This window comes from Coloeus monedula, assembly GCF_965178545.1.
Source record: "Coloeus monedula genome assembly, chromosome: 5".
Classification (NCBI taxonomy): Eukaryota; Metazoa; Chordata; class Aves; order Passeriformes; family Corvidae; genus Coloeus; species Coloeus monedula.
In genome coordinates, this window is record NC_138785.1 from 61026111 (window position 1) to 61040840 (window position 14730).

General features: G+C 38.2%; 1 protein-coding gene across 2 annotated transcripts in view; it reads left to right on the forward strand.

The window, feature by feature from the left end:
* Positions 1 to 3071: 3071 nt before the first annotated feature.
* The window catches only part of RAB28 (RAB28, member RAS oncogene family), a 61270-nt gene continuing 49611 nt past the window's right edge, over positions 3072 to 14730 (forward strand). For both annotated transcript variants that reach the window (XM_082282691.1, XM_082282690.1), the window contains exons 1-2: positions 3072 to 3263; positions 10371 to 10467. In XM_082282691.1, the coding sequence (XP_082138817.1) occupies positions 3186 to 3263; positions 10371 to 10467 (175 nt within the window). In that variant the 5' untranslated portion in view covers positions 3072 to 3185. The remainder of the gene's footprint in view (positions 3264 to 10370; positions 10468 to 14730) is intronic.

Sequence of the window (14730 nt, forward strand, 5' to 3'; positions counted from 1 at the left end):
TAATGCACTTGCTGAACATCGCAAGCAAGATGTGTAAAGATTTGCAGTCAGATTGTTTGCTCTGTTATGCTAGTAAAGTTAAATAATGGTAAACAACACTCTTTGGTAGTATTATTGCTGAAGCATTAACTCCACCAGGCAGCTTTTTCTTGTACACTGATCTTTTGTATAATAAAAAAGGATTTTAGTACATCCCCGTCATTCATAGACTTATGCAGGGAGGTTTTGGGGGGCTGAGTTGTCCATTTGCATTACTATCTCCTGGGGTAGTTTCCATTCATTTTTCTTGGTAGTCAACAGCAAGCACACATGTTTATCCACACCAAGTATTCATTCTATTTCCAAAATCATGCTTTAGTATCTAAGTGCTTATTTAAATAGATCAGATAAACAGGGTCAAGACAAATCTAAGCCCATGAAGATGAAACAGCTTTTTCTATATTGCACGTTCATTTAGATGATGATGCTAACTTTTAATAAGCTTGGGTGATTTGAGAAGGAAAAACTAATATAATTTAAGAAGTAAATTAAATTTTGGGATCTGTATTAGAACACACACATTTCTTTGTGGTGTTTCAAATGAAAATACACATAGTCTGGACACCTGGAGCACCTTGCTCTCTCATCATTCTGCTTTTGCACACACAGCTTCTCATCTTGTGGGTTAAATAGAACCTGCTTCTCCTCAAGAGCATCAGAAAGCTTTAAATTAATATTTCGCACTGTTTTTCTTAATGTGGCTGAGGCAGAATTTCAGAAATATGAGCAGTTCCACCAACATTGGTTTATCAATCAGGTGTCTGCCCTGGAATGAGAAGTGAAGCTTTTAAATGTCTAATGCCAATTGTACAACTGTTCAGTAGGTCAGAAATCATTAAGGAAAATTTCACGTTTGTCCCTATTGCTCTTCCTTCCAAGAAATGCTGTTCAGCTGAGCCCTGATGCTGATCCTGCTGAAGTGCCAAGTTAAGAGAACTTGCAGTACAATTAGGCTAAAAGATGATCTGAAGTGGAAAACAGTTAATGAATGACACGTTTAATTTGATTCAAAGTATGGAGTGACAAAGGTGTGTGTCTTGTTTTCCATTAGAATTTAAAGTATTTTATGGTGTACCACCCCCCCCCCCCTTTTTTTTTTCCCCAGAATGTCATTGGGAAAGCATTTAGCCTCAATTGTGCAAACACATGAATACATGATTTACAAGGAACTTCTTAATCCTGCTGAGGACTGAGTAAAACAGTGCACTCATAATATTGGAAATTTCAGACATACATTTCATAAAGAAAACCTGAAAGAGACTGAAACAGGTTTGATCTCTATGCAGGCATTATACAAAGTTGTTCTAAAAATTCTTAGCTTGTTATTGAATCCAGTAAAATACATCAATATTTTAAAGAGTTCCAGCTGCCTCTGTTCAAATTGTCATACAAATGACGCCCAAAGAATTGTTGTCACTCATACTGGAAAAATATGTCAAATAGAGGCTTGAGGAGACTTGGTACTATTGGATATCATTATTAATGACTTTTGAATAGAGTATAGATCTCAGAGTTCCCGATATAACCAAGCTGGGATGGCTGGTATGCATTTTGGAGGACAAAATTATAAATAAAATTATATGATATTATAAAATTATATATATATAATATTATATAATATTATATGACAAATGATAGAAGTAGCCTGAAACACAGGATTCAATTCAATGGGGAAAAGCAGAAAGCACTACAGTTAAACAGAAATAAAGCTTCAACATTTATGAAATGCCAATAACAAGAGAGGATTCAGAGGATTTTTTAGTAAATCAGGATTGGTATGAGTCAGCAATGTCATACCGTCAGGAAAACAAACATCATACTGGGATATATAAACAGGAGTCTCGTATGTAAGACACATGAAGTAATACTTCCACTCTACTCAGTATTCCCAGGGCCTCAACAGAAGTACTGTATCCAGTTTTGGCACAGTACTGCAAGAAAGTGGAGAGAGGCCAAAGGAAAGCAACAAGAATAATCAGAAGTCTAGAAAAGACAACCCAGGGAAAGACTGACTGAAGAGGAGTTGTTTAGTCTATGGGAAAGATGACAGGCCAAAGGGACACTGGCAGTCTTCAAACACGGGGAAGGCTGATGCAAAAGAGGAGTCTCTTCTCCCCGGCCATGGTGCGTGATAAAGTAACAGTCTAAAATTCAGCTACCTCAGCTGGGTTTTCAGCCTACCCTGCCGAGGGCTACCTCGGTAAATTTTCTTACTGATTGCCTATATGGATAGAAAAGTTCTGAGATTGTGTAAGAAAGTGGTGGAGTCCTTAGAACTAGGATTGTTCAGTCTGCAGAAAAGAAGGCTCCAGGGTGACCTTACTGTGGCCTTTCAGTACCTAACGGGGGTACGGGAACCAGAAAGTGACTTCATACAAGTGCATGTAGAGATAGAATGGCTTTAAACTGAAAGAGGGGAGGGTTAGATTAGATATCAAGAACCAATTCTTCACTGTGAGGGTGGTGAGGCACTGGCACAGGCTGCCCAGAGAAGCTGTGGATGCCCCATCCTCGGCAGTATTCAAGGCGAGGGTGGATGGGGCTTTGAGCAACCTGGGATAGTGGAAGGTGTCCCTGCCCATAGCAGGGGGTTTGGATCGAGATGATCTTTAAGGTCCCTCTCAACACAAACCATCCAGCGACTCTACAACGTAGTTGCCATATTTAGTTGCCACAGCCACACCCAGCGGCTTCCCCAGGCAGGCCCCCACGGGTCGGCCCCGTCCCTCCAGCGGGACACCCGGGCCCCAGCCCCGCCCCGCCCCGCCCCCCGTTGCTAGGTTACCGCGCCTGGCGTCACTGCGGAGCCCAAGGCACCGCGGCGTGCGGCCGCGAGCCGGGCTGAACCATCTCATGACCCTGAGGGGGCAGAAGTGGGTGTGTCCCGAAGCAGCTGCAGGACTTGTCGCTGTAGCTTCCGCCCGCAATCTACCGCTTTCCCCCCCTCCCCTCAGCGCTGTCGTTGGTTTCGCCTCGCGCGGGCCATAGCGACGGCGGGCGCGCCGAAGATGGCGGTGCTGGTTTCTCCGTCGCTGCCGGCTTCGTGAGCGCGGCGCTCGCTCTTCCCCCTGTCCTGTCCTCGCTCCTGCACCCGGCTCCTCCCGGCTGCTCTCAGCCTCTTATTCCTCGCAGGGGCCATAGAGATCATGTCAGACTCGGAGGAGGAGGAGAGTCCAGACCGCCAGCTCAAGCTGGTGGTGCTGGGGGACGGCACCACTGGCAAGGTCAGTGCCGGCCCCGCCGGCAGCTCCTCTCCCTCGCCGCGGTGCCCCGAGCCCTTTCCCGGCTTTCCCCTTCACGCTGCCCCTGGCTGCTGCTGAGGAAGGAGCAGCCCGCGGCGGCTTCCAGTGTGTCGCGCAGCCGCTGTCGCGATACCCGGCTGGCTGCTCCCCCTGGGCTCCAGGCCCTGCACGGGAGACGCGGGCTTCCCGCCGGTATCCGCGCCGTGCCCGGCAGCCAAACCCTCTGACGGGGCTTCCGCACCTGAGGAGTCATCGTCAACAAATAGACGTACACGACTGTAATCCAATTTTCTTGAGCCGTAAGAAAAGGAGCGGCGAATAACGTAACTCCTGTGGTGCTGACGGAGTTTCCCTCTGATCCCCGTGCGCTGCTGATGGCGCGCTGGAGGCAGGAGTTGCTTGGCTGGAGTCGCTGGAATAGCCCAAAGTCCTTCTCTGTGGCTGCAGTGCCTCGGGCGCGGAGGGCTCGGGTCGGGCCGGAGCACGTGGATTCGCGGCTCCCCTCGAAAGGACGAGCAGGGAAGGTCGCTTAGAAGGGTCTGCAGGTGCCCTTTGTTTCGGATGCAGAGCTACCAACCTCCCGAGCTGGACAGAACAGTTTGCATCTAGCGGAGTTAGTATTCCAGAGTTTGAAAAGGCACTGCTGGGTCCATTTAGTTTTCGTTTGTAACTTTTATGATTTTGTTTTTTTTCCCCTATCTATAATCACCATAATGAAATCCTGTTTATAAAAGTTTATTTTTCAACAATAATCAGACAATAAAACAAACAATAATCCAACAAATTTCTCTTTGTGAAAGAGAAGTTTTGAGAAGGAGAGACCAAAGAAGGCAAAAGAGGGGCTGCTTTCTTAACCATTAAAGTAGTCACTGATCTTAACTATACACTTGAACATATCTATTGTCATATGGAGCCCAAATAATTTTGTGAGATACACTTAAATTTATTGTGTGCTTGAAGTATGCAGGTTTTTTCCTCTGTCGTTTACTTCTGAAATTATAGGGAGAAGAAATTCTGCCTGCCTCACAGTTCATATGAAAAGTGGAAATGTTCTTAGACCTGGTTTAAATGAACTGCCTTAAATTAATAGGAATAAGCTCTTAGTGAGAGTACATGTGGTTTTGCTCACTTACTTATTCAGAGCTCTATAAAGAAACAAAACATTTTTTATGTTTCCAGCAATTCTAAGCCCAGTCTGAAGTGGTATTGTGTTCATCTGAGTCAGTAGATGGGCAATTCCAACCAGCTGTGTGATGAGAGCATAATAAATGCACAGGATTGACAGCTGAAGTGCTGCTTCACTGGTAGCATTTCCCAGGAGTTTTTAATTAAAACTGGAGTCCTTTCACTACTGCTGTTGAGTAGCTTGTGGCAAGCCCTCTCACCAAACATGGGCTTTCAAGCATTCTTGAGTTTTGATGTATATTCTTGGTGGTTCCTACCTCTCTCACAGGAGCTGCCACTCACTGCATCTCCTGCTGACTCTAGGAATCTCATGCTTCCAGGGCAGGTTATTGAGCATGAACAGCAGCAATACTCTGGTGGGCTGCTTTTCCTCCTGTCCCCCCTAGATGATGCTGTAATAGAGGCTCCTTCATGCCATCCCAATGGCCTGGCAGCACACACATGACATAACAGATTTATTGTAAGGTCTTGTAAAAACAGAGAAGCAATTGGGTCATGGAATGGGAAGATAAAATGTACCTAGTGCTATTTCAAGCACCTCAGAAGGCTAAATTGTTGAGGTTCCTCTCTTTTGTTGGCTACTCGTTCTGCTTACTTGTTAAAACGTGTATGTCTATGTGTTTTCAACTCTAAATTGCCTGGCTCTCACATCTGGATTGTAGCTGGTCTTTACACACATGCATACTTAAAATCTCTTTTACTGTGCAAGGTGTTAGTTTTTCTCTTCCTCTGTCACTCTGGGATCATGAGACTGGAGGAGTGTAGAAAATGATGGGATATGTCTGGAATACTGTATCTTGTGTTTAATATGAGGTGTTCACATTTGACTTCTGTCTTTTGCCCCCTCTTAAAAAGAAAAAAAAACCTGTTGTTGTGGATCAGGTGGAAACTTGCTTTCTGTTTTCCTTGTCTGTTGCTTAGAAGCAATGTGACTCTGGTCCTGTGCAAGGATTAGTGGCAGCTTAAAAACAAATCAGTGTCAGTTCAAGCTAAGGGTAGTATTTGTACTTACCCTAGCAAGGAATTACTCTATCTGTGAGGCAAGGGAGGGAGCCTGTGCTTCTTGTCATTTGTTTTGAGGTGATTGAATGGATGATTGGAGACCTAGAATTTTAAGGGTAGCAATAAGCACTGTCAGAGCAAACTCAAGTAGAGAAGAGTAAAAATGGAAGAAAGCATAAGAGAAGTGAGACAGAGTAGAATCTGTAAAACTCTTAAAATAAAATAGAGATGGTAAGGTAATGGTGAACTGTGAAAAAGAAAATTGAGGGAAGCAAGACTGGTTAGTCAGAAGATAATAGAGAATGATTTTAATGAACTAGACAAACTAAGAAAATCTAAAAAGCAATCAGAAGTGGGGACAATGTGAGATGAAAATAAACTGCAGTTATTAATAGCAGTTGGCTCTTTGATTTTGTGTATAGGAAGGGCACATATAGACACAGCAGCCTTACATGTCTAAGTTTTAAATCAGCCCTCTCTTCCTGAGCCAAAATGATTTTCCATTAAAATAAACCAGCATTACTAGTATGGATTGAAAAAAAAAAAAGTTATGATCCAAGTATTTCTACTCTTTTTGTGCGCAGATTGGCTTAATACTGAAATATACAAGGATGCTGATTTGAGGTAGAATGCTATGATTTGCTACTGTTGAAAAATGTTTTGGGCCTGTGGAAGCAAATCCTGGAGCTATTCATGGGAAGGGAGGTCCTGAAAAATAGGTGTGCCGAGGTTCTGTTTATTTGCTATCTGTTGTAGCTGGGACTGAAGTGTGGTAGCAGAAACATCCTGCCTTTTCCTTCTGTTAACAATGGATGATGAAAATGAAAGAATGAATGCTCAAGCTGGTATGGGAGTTTGCAGGAGCTAAAACTGGCTGGCATAAAAAGTAGTGTCCTGCTTACTTTAGGGTTTTTTAGAATACCAGATTTTTAAGCATTGTGGCAATTCTGAATTGTCTTGTTACAGTCAGGCTCATAAACTTCATCGGTGGTGACAAAAATATTGTTGTCACTGTTGAGTCTTGCAAATGGAAAATTGAATGAAGTGTGCTGTGCTGATTGGCCCAGCTGCATCAAATAGATCTACATCAAATGTCAAGAAGTTACGATAATTTTCTCTTTTTCAGTGAACAAAGTTGCATCAGTAGTTAGGAGTGGGATGGAAGGACATCAGCTTGGACAGCTGTGTGTTTTTATGGCATTTAAAGCATTTCATTATTTAGCCTAATGTTTGTTTTTATTTTGTTTGTCCTAAAATTTTTGCCACTCGGATAGGACATAACTGAGGGATGGGTGTAGCTGTGCATGGATAATGGCATTGATGTTCTAGAAGGGAGTGAGGGAAGAGATAGAGACGTGGTTTTTTGGAAAGTGGATTTTCAATTAGTGGCTGAAGTTCATACATTGGTGCAAATTCATGGCTTCAGAACTATGTGCTTGCATCTAATTGAATTTTGGGTTTAGTTTTCTTTCTTCCAACTATGGTATTACACTTTATCACTGCTTTCTCAAAACTTTATTCTGTAGGACTTTACTCAAAGAGTTGTCATTGGTGGGGTTTTCTCTACAAGTTTCTGGTTGCCCTGGTGAGTAGTCATTTTCAGAGATGGCTGTCATTGCTTGTTCTGTTTGACTTTCAATTTACTTCAATTTATTGATTTTTCAGTTTATTTCATAGATAATTGTTTGATTTTTTTCCTATTTACTCATTATGTAGGCCTTTAGGAACAGCATGTCAGCAGTTCATACCGAGTTATTGACATTGAAAAACAGAAGTGAGAAACTGTCATGCCTTTCATGTAAGGTTAAATTCCATCTTTGCTTCTTTCAAAAACACCTTGCCAAATATCCTATTGTAATTTGCGCTTAGAATACTGTATTTTTTTTTTTTTTTACGGCTATCTTGGTTGCTGTACGTTAGCACCCAAAGACGTTTTCTTCTCTGAAAGGAGGGGCTTTTTAACACCAGCCTTCAATAGTGTATTGATATTTAGAATAGGATGTCGACCTTCACTTTGAAGTATTTAAGGCAAGTGTATGAACCTTCCAAACTGATGGAATTTTAGCTTGAAATTCTGCCCTGCAAGCTGGTGTCCTGGTTGTCTTGGTAGAGGGGCAAAGGAACAAGGCCTTTGTGCTATCGTACTGTTCTCTGACCCCAGCATTAAGGGGTGGAATTGTATGGAACGCAACCTTTCTAAAAAACAATCACTGATTACTTATTTATTTTTACAACTACAGTTCTACTGAACCATTATTTAACTTCCATTATTTCTTATATAGATTATATTCAACATATCCTCTCAGTTAAAACTGTTGAGCAAAATCTTTTATGGCAAGCATGGCAGCGAACACTTCTGGGATTTGAAGGGAGTATTTGCATTGTAAAGGTACTTGAATATGCATTGACATAACTTCTTTGTTTATTGTTGTAAAGAAGTTTGGACTGTTGCTCTTAGCATTTTGTGGATAAATGCTTGTTTTGTGAATAAATAGAGGACCCTGGACTGGTAATCCAACACCTTCCTTGAGCTCTAACATTTATTAGGAAAAAATTTAAAAGGGAGTTAGTCAACGATTTTGTGCTATAAATTCCTTTGCATTCAAGAGCACAGTAGAGAAAAACTGTTTAAGTGGACTTTGCCATGCTGTTGATTACTTCCTGCTCTTATAGGTTGGCTGTTAATTGAATGTATGTCATTTATTTTTACTAACACCTGTAGAAGTCCTCAGGGAACATTGAGTATAACGGAATGATAAACTAGTATTTACTGAGCCTTTAAAACAAGAAGGGAGTGGTTACTTATTTAATGAGGATCTAAGTTAGTGTGTTGAAGAATATAGAATTTGATGATATAGTCAAATGATCCTTGTACCTGTACTCTAGGCACTAGTTACTTTTCCAGAAAGGTACATTTCAAGAAGACTGAATGGTGTATTCATGCAGCCGTCTTGTTCTCATCTACATCTTTAAGGTCATGACAGATTAAAGATAATGTCTTTGTAATCTTGACATGCTAACTGTTGGGATTAAATGAATCAGTTCTACTGACTCTCCAATACTGCAGTCTGAATCTGTATTGAATTTTATTTTGTGTATGTTGTTAGTATTACTGTCACATAGCTGAAGCACGATTCATCCTGAGGCACGATAAATCTTCTCACGATTCATCCTCTGTGGTCTTCCCCCTTTCCACAGTGATATAAATATATAAGCATACTCATGCTATTTCTAGTTTACTTGCTTTTTTCCCCATTTGTTTATTTATTTTTAATCCTCTTGGGGCTTGAGTTCAGTGAAGTAAATGAAAATGTTGCCGTAAGCTATAACTGACTTATTGGATTGTTTCCTAAACATATCTTCTGATATCATGTAATTCATTATATATATGGGAGTGATAAGATTATAAATATGATATAGAAACATGAAAACAGTAAATCTTGTTTTATTTACTTAAAAGGAAATTTAATAGTTGAATAAATGTTTGCCTATTCATACTAGAGCTTTAATGCTGGAACTCTGGTGATCATGTTTTAATGCAAAAACAAAGTTTGTACATTTGACATCATTAGCCTAATTTAGATCTTTGTTATAACCTTCTGCTCATAGACCTTGCCTATTCTCATACTCAGAACTGTTGGCATTATTTTGCTCTTGCATTTTTGACTTAATGTGCTCTTAACAGCAATTTCTCATAACACTTGGAGTAACTCATCTCTTCAGGTCTTGATGAATGGAAAACTGGCAAGAAAAAGCCCTTCTGGCCTGTTTTGAGTTTTCTCAGACAGTGTAAGGGTTTTGTTAGCCTCTTAGTATTTTTCCTTCTCTAAATAGGTAAATAAATATTTAGATTTTTTTTCCTGTAGTTAATTTGTATTTATATTTACAAATGTCATGTCAACAAGAGATTTTTAAGTGTACACTATTTTGATGTGGGTTGTATTTTATAATTTTTAATATTTAGTGTTAATTTTTTTCACAATACAAATTTCCGTGTTATTTATGATTGTACCGCTGTTTTCTCCTTTTCTGTTTTGTGGGCTTTTTTGTGTTCTTTCCTTTACTACCCCCACCCATCTTTTTTTTTTTTTTTAATTTTTGTCTTGAATGGAGACCTTAAATTGCCACAAAATTGTTACTGACAGAATATAAATGCCTTGCTTCAGTAGTTAATCTAGGTTAGTTTTGTATCTTTTTAGCAGTATATAGTAAAAGCTTATTATTATGTCAACAGTGTATTGGTTTGCTTTCATAAATCCACAAAATACGAACTGAAGAAATAAGTTTTCAAAGTTCTGCTGAAAGGAATGATTCTTTAAATATGCATTCTTATATGAGTTCAGCTTTTTTTTCTGTGTGCAAGAAAGTACCCTTCCCATCGTAGAGTTCCTGTAATCCCTGATCCTGAAACTGATGTACAGAGGCAGAAATCTTGGCACAGTTAGGAGCCCCCTGCGGGATTCTGCCCTGTGCAGATCTCTATTCCCTCCCAGGAAGAGGTCTGGGATCATGGTGTTCTTTACTAGGGGAGGACCCTTGTTTTGGAAATGAATGCTTTTTAAAAGTGCTAAGATCTTCAGGTACAGATAGTGCCACTTAGATTGTGTCAGTTTGAGCATACTAATGATACCTTATGAAAATCTGTGTAACATTTTGTTATAGGACTGTTACAGTATTTTTGAAATCAAAGCAAATACGCACCTTGCTTCTTTTTGCATAAATTAGTAGCCTTTGCCACCTCCTGTTATTATGTTGAAACTGACTGGAGTGCTTGTCAATCCAAGTTCATGAACACTGTTAGCATTCATTGATTTAAAAAGTGCTTAACTGTATTTCATACTTCTGGGTTAACATAAAGTTTATTGCTGTTTAAAATGACAATTTGATACTGTTCTGTTTTAGACATCCTTAGCTACACGTTTTGCTCAAGAAACATTTGGAAAACAGTACAAACAAACCATAGGACTGGACTTCTTCTTGAAAAGGATATTATTGCCAGGTAAGAGAATAAAAACTAACACTGAAAGGTTGGGTGGCAGCAAGACTTGTAGAAACAGATTTGTCAGAGTAATGTGTACTAAATAAGGTTAGTGCAGTGATTTTTATGGAAAAGTAAATTAGGTTGTTCAGAGAATATTTTGTTTGTACATTTTTGCCAGGTGACAAAAGAGTTATGCATTTTCAACTTACGTCTCTAAGTAAAGCACTGAATTCAAATAAAAGGAATGCTATCTATATTGATGAATTTTATTATCCCTGCTTGAGTGCACTCACTTTCCATGTGGTTAGTGTAACACACAACAATGAAATGGAACTTTAAACATATTAATTGAAAAAGTATATGTATTTTGAAAGAAATATATATGTTTTTAAATGAAATACACAATTCATATTTGAGTTGTGTGAGAGAAACATAATGCAGCTATGGACTCACAGTGGTCTAATATGTGAATGCTGTTTTATGCAAGGCAGCATGAAATTGCTGGTATTTAATAGACCACTAAAATTTAGGGTCCCTTGGCACTCATAAAAATACAGTTTGAGCATTCAAGATGTTTCACTTCACGACAGGAAAGAAACTATTTAGATGCCAGTTGCAGCACACTGTGTGGAAAATGCAAAGAAATAATTAAAAAAGAATAATTGCTGGTTAAGCTTGTCTCTGAACAACTGGGGTTTAAAATATGTCTTTTCACTGACTTTTGTGTGCTCATATTCTAAATATGCAAGTATATAATTAAAAACATTTACTTCTGGATTCAGAAATCAGAAGTTAGAAAAAGTATATGTAATTATTAAAAGCTGTAGTGAGATTTGATAAAGTTGATGCAGGTTCTATAGTTCTGTCTTCTCCTTGTGAAGGGTGGGGAGGGAAGCAAACCCAGAAATTAAGCATTTTATCTGTAACCTGAAGTTATTAGAAAATATATGCAGTTCTTTAACTTTTAAAAAAAATATGTATTGCAAATAATTTCTTCATTATGTTTATATATTTTCTTAAGTGAAACAGAATAATCTTTTCACACTACTCCTGTATTCACTGTTATGGTTAGGCCATTTTGCTGTACTTTTTTAGTATCTGGTGAGTGATAAAGTACCAAATTCCAGTGCTTATTTCTCCATAAAATCAACAGAATAATTTTTTTATTGTCCTGCTCATACCTCTAAAAATACCAGTGTGCATAATACTTAACAGCAGTACTTGCAAGTGGAATGTGTACACAAATCATGCAGTGTGCATGCTGAGAACTTGTACTTTGCAAATTTTTTTCCAGCTGTTAAGCATACAGAAGCTACTAGTACATTGCTGGGATTCTAAATATTCTTGTGGAGTAGAAAATTTGGAAAATTATCAACTATTGCTTCATTCATTTTTGTTCATAGTTTATTTTGTGTGTGAATTTCATTCATTCATAGTTTATTTTGTAATAAAATCAGAATGCAGGTAAAAATAGCACCAAAAAGTCTGTACATCTGTTTTCCTCAAAACAGTAGCATTAGTATTCATATTCAGGAAGAAACATTTTTCTGTAGGTTGTCATTCTGGTTTTGCCTATGCCTATATATGTGTTTAGGTATATATGGCTCTCTGTTTTATAGGTAAACTGGACTAGTTGTGGGGAGTGAGAGGGAGGGAGGTAGCATTTCTAAATACTGGAATGGGAAACGTTACTTTGTAAGTGGATTTTTCTAATTTCTTGATTAGTTCTGGGTTTGCAGAGCTGCTGTGTTTACTTGAAAGGTTAATTCATACCACTGCACAGAAATTATGTGTATATCAGTAGGAAAAAAAGACTCAATTTCTCTTATTCAGTAGGAGAATTGATGAATAACTATGGTTCAGTAGTTGATTTTTTTCTTCTTCAACATAAACAAAGATTCCAGAAGTTAAAATTATGGGTTTCTAGAATTGCACAGAAGTTTACATTAGGCCACATTGAAATACATTACAACTTATAAAATAAAGTACTGTTTTTCTGGTTTTTTTTTATTTTTTAAGATAAAAGTGGCATTTGTCTCCAGTTGTTTTAGTAACTAATGCAGTTTTGCAGTGAAAATATTAAATACTTTACATTGTAAAACAATAGAGTTTAATACAAATCAGAAATCCTTTGATAAATTTTGAACAATGTGACTTTCAGTGTTCAACATGAAAAATTCACCTCATGCAGTTTGTTTAAAATACTTTTTTTAAAGTGCAAATCGGTTGCATCATATTTATTGATGCAGAATCTTGTATAGTCTGGATGCAACCATGGTGTAGATTTTAGTGCTTAAATAGTGTATCTGTTAGTCAGAGAGTCTGCTGATAAAGACTCTTAAGAGCCATAGTTGTATACTTTTTGGGAGGTTGTGGGTGCAGTTCAGTAAACAGGATTCTTCTGTTAAAAGGATTTTTTTAAAAGTCATTGGTGTAAAAAGTGGTCAGACTTGTGTTTTTAGTTCCATCTTGACTGTGCAGCGCTTCAAATAAGGTTAACCAGTGCACCAAGTGTCCTCCTGCAGGGTCAGTGCTGCAGCAGCCCAGTGGCTTCAGTTCATACCAGAAGCAATCTACACACCTGCACTGGGCTGCCTCATGTATTCTGCTTTACACTTGTGTGCATTTTCTACAGACAAAAGAGGAGCTGGAGTTTTCTTGTTCCTTATCAGTGTATTGCATGTTATTTTGATGGGATTCTTCAGTTATTTTTATTGGTGTGTTAAGACTGTTTCTAAGAACTGTCTTACTATGCTTTTTTTTTTTGTTTTGTTGTATGTTTGTATGTTCCTGTTAAATTGAAAAAATAAAAGATTTCAAACTTTGTGCAGAAAACTTTATGTGCTACTATCAGAGTTGTTAATTAAACACTTGCTAGGTAAATTGCTTGCAGTTTTTCTTTTTGTCAGAATAATCCTAACATCCTTCTTTCTCCCCCAAAATCAATCTGAGCACAAAGCAAATATTACAGAACCTAATTGAAATAAAAGGGAAAATGAAGCATTTTGCACAGGAGATGATCAGTATGAATTTCATAGTTAGTGAGGTCCTAATTAAGGAGGAGTTCACTTTAAATGAACATACCAATCTTTTTTTCCCCTGTTTCTTTTTTCTGTTGTTAATGAAGCAGAGTAAATAATTTGTAATAGGAGATATTTTAGTTGGACAGTCATAGTTAGACTATTTATTTTAACTTATTGCACTAAAATTTCTCATGTTATTCCATGCAGTTATCCAGATACGAAGCCCAGTATGCTGTGCATACTTACTTCCTTAGGAGGAAAAATCAAGTTGAAATTTTTTAGAGCACTTGAACACAAAATTAAGCATCTGAAAATTACTTTGTTTAAAAGTGATAGTATTTATAAAGGGCTTTTTTTTTTCAAAGTAGCTGACATGAATGACGTGTGACTTTCAGTAGAATACATAGGGGTAGAATACTGCAGCATGGTGAGCCTTTGAGCCTGCATGGCTTGTTTACCCACTGAGGATGTATAGTCTTTTCAGACTGTGGGTGCATTAGTTTATCCATGCCAGGTGCTTTATGGAAGACTTTTCCTGCATTGTTTGCAATCATTTATGTTCTAAGCTTTTAAAATAATTAACTAATTAATACATAGTATATGTGCTATCAAAACAAATAAGCTTTTTGTTGACTATGAAAGGTTGCCTTTATTGAATTGGAGTGTTTATGATGTGTTTCCTAAGCTCTCCATGAAATCCTCTTACTATTACATAAAACTCAGTGTAGCTTAATAGTACTGTCTCACATTCATCTCATCATGTCTCATCATTCATCATTTTTGAGACCAAGGTAGTAGTTTTGGAAATCTGCTCTTTTAACCAGATTAAAGCAAGGTGCATTATAAAAATAACACCAGGAGTAGCATACATTCAGCTGTATAGTTATAATTTGCTGGTCGTTCTCACATTTCCATGGAGCACATTCCCTTGTGTAACCAATGCGAGCATGTTAGTTATAAATTTACAGCTCTATGGATCACGTGGTATAAAATCAGATTGTCAACTACATAAAGTGGTTGAAGTAAGAATATGTCTTTCTTAGCAACCCAAAATAATGTGTTCATTTTCACTTGATTTTCAGTTGTTGTGATGTGAAATTTGTTGCATGTTTTTACATCTAGGAGTAAAATTAATAGGTAGTTGTGATTATTTGTGAGTATGTAGAATTGGTATTAACATGTCATGTGAGTTATATGTGGATTAGAAAAAATTTTGTCAGTCCTTAATCTTAGAGTTTGGTGCTCCCAGGTAATCAGT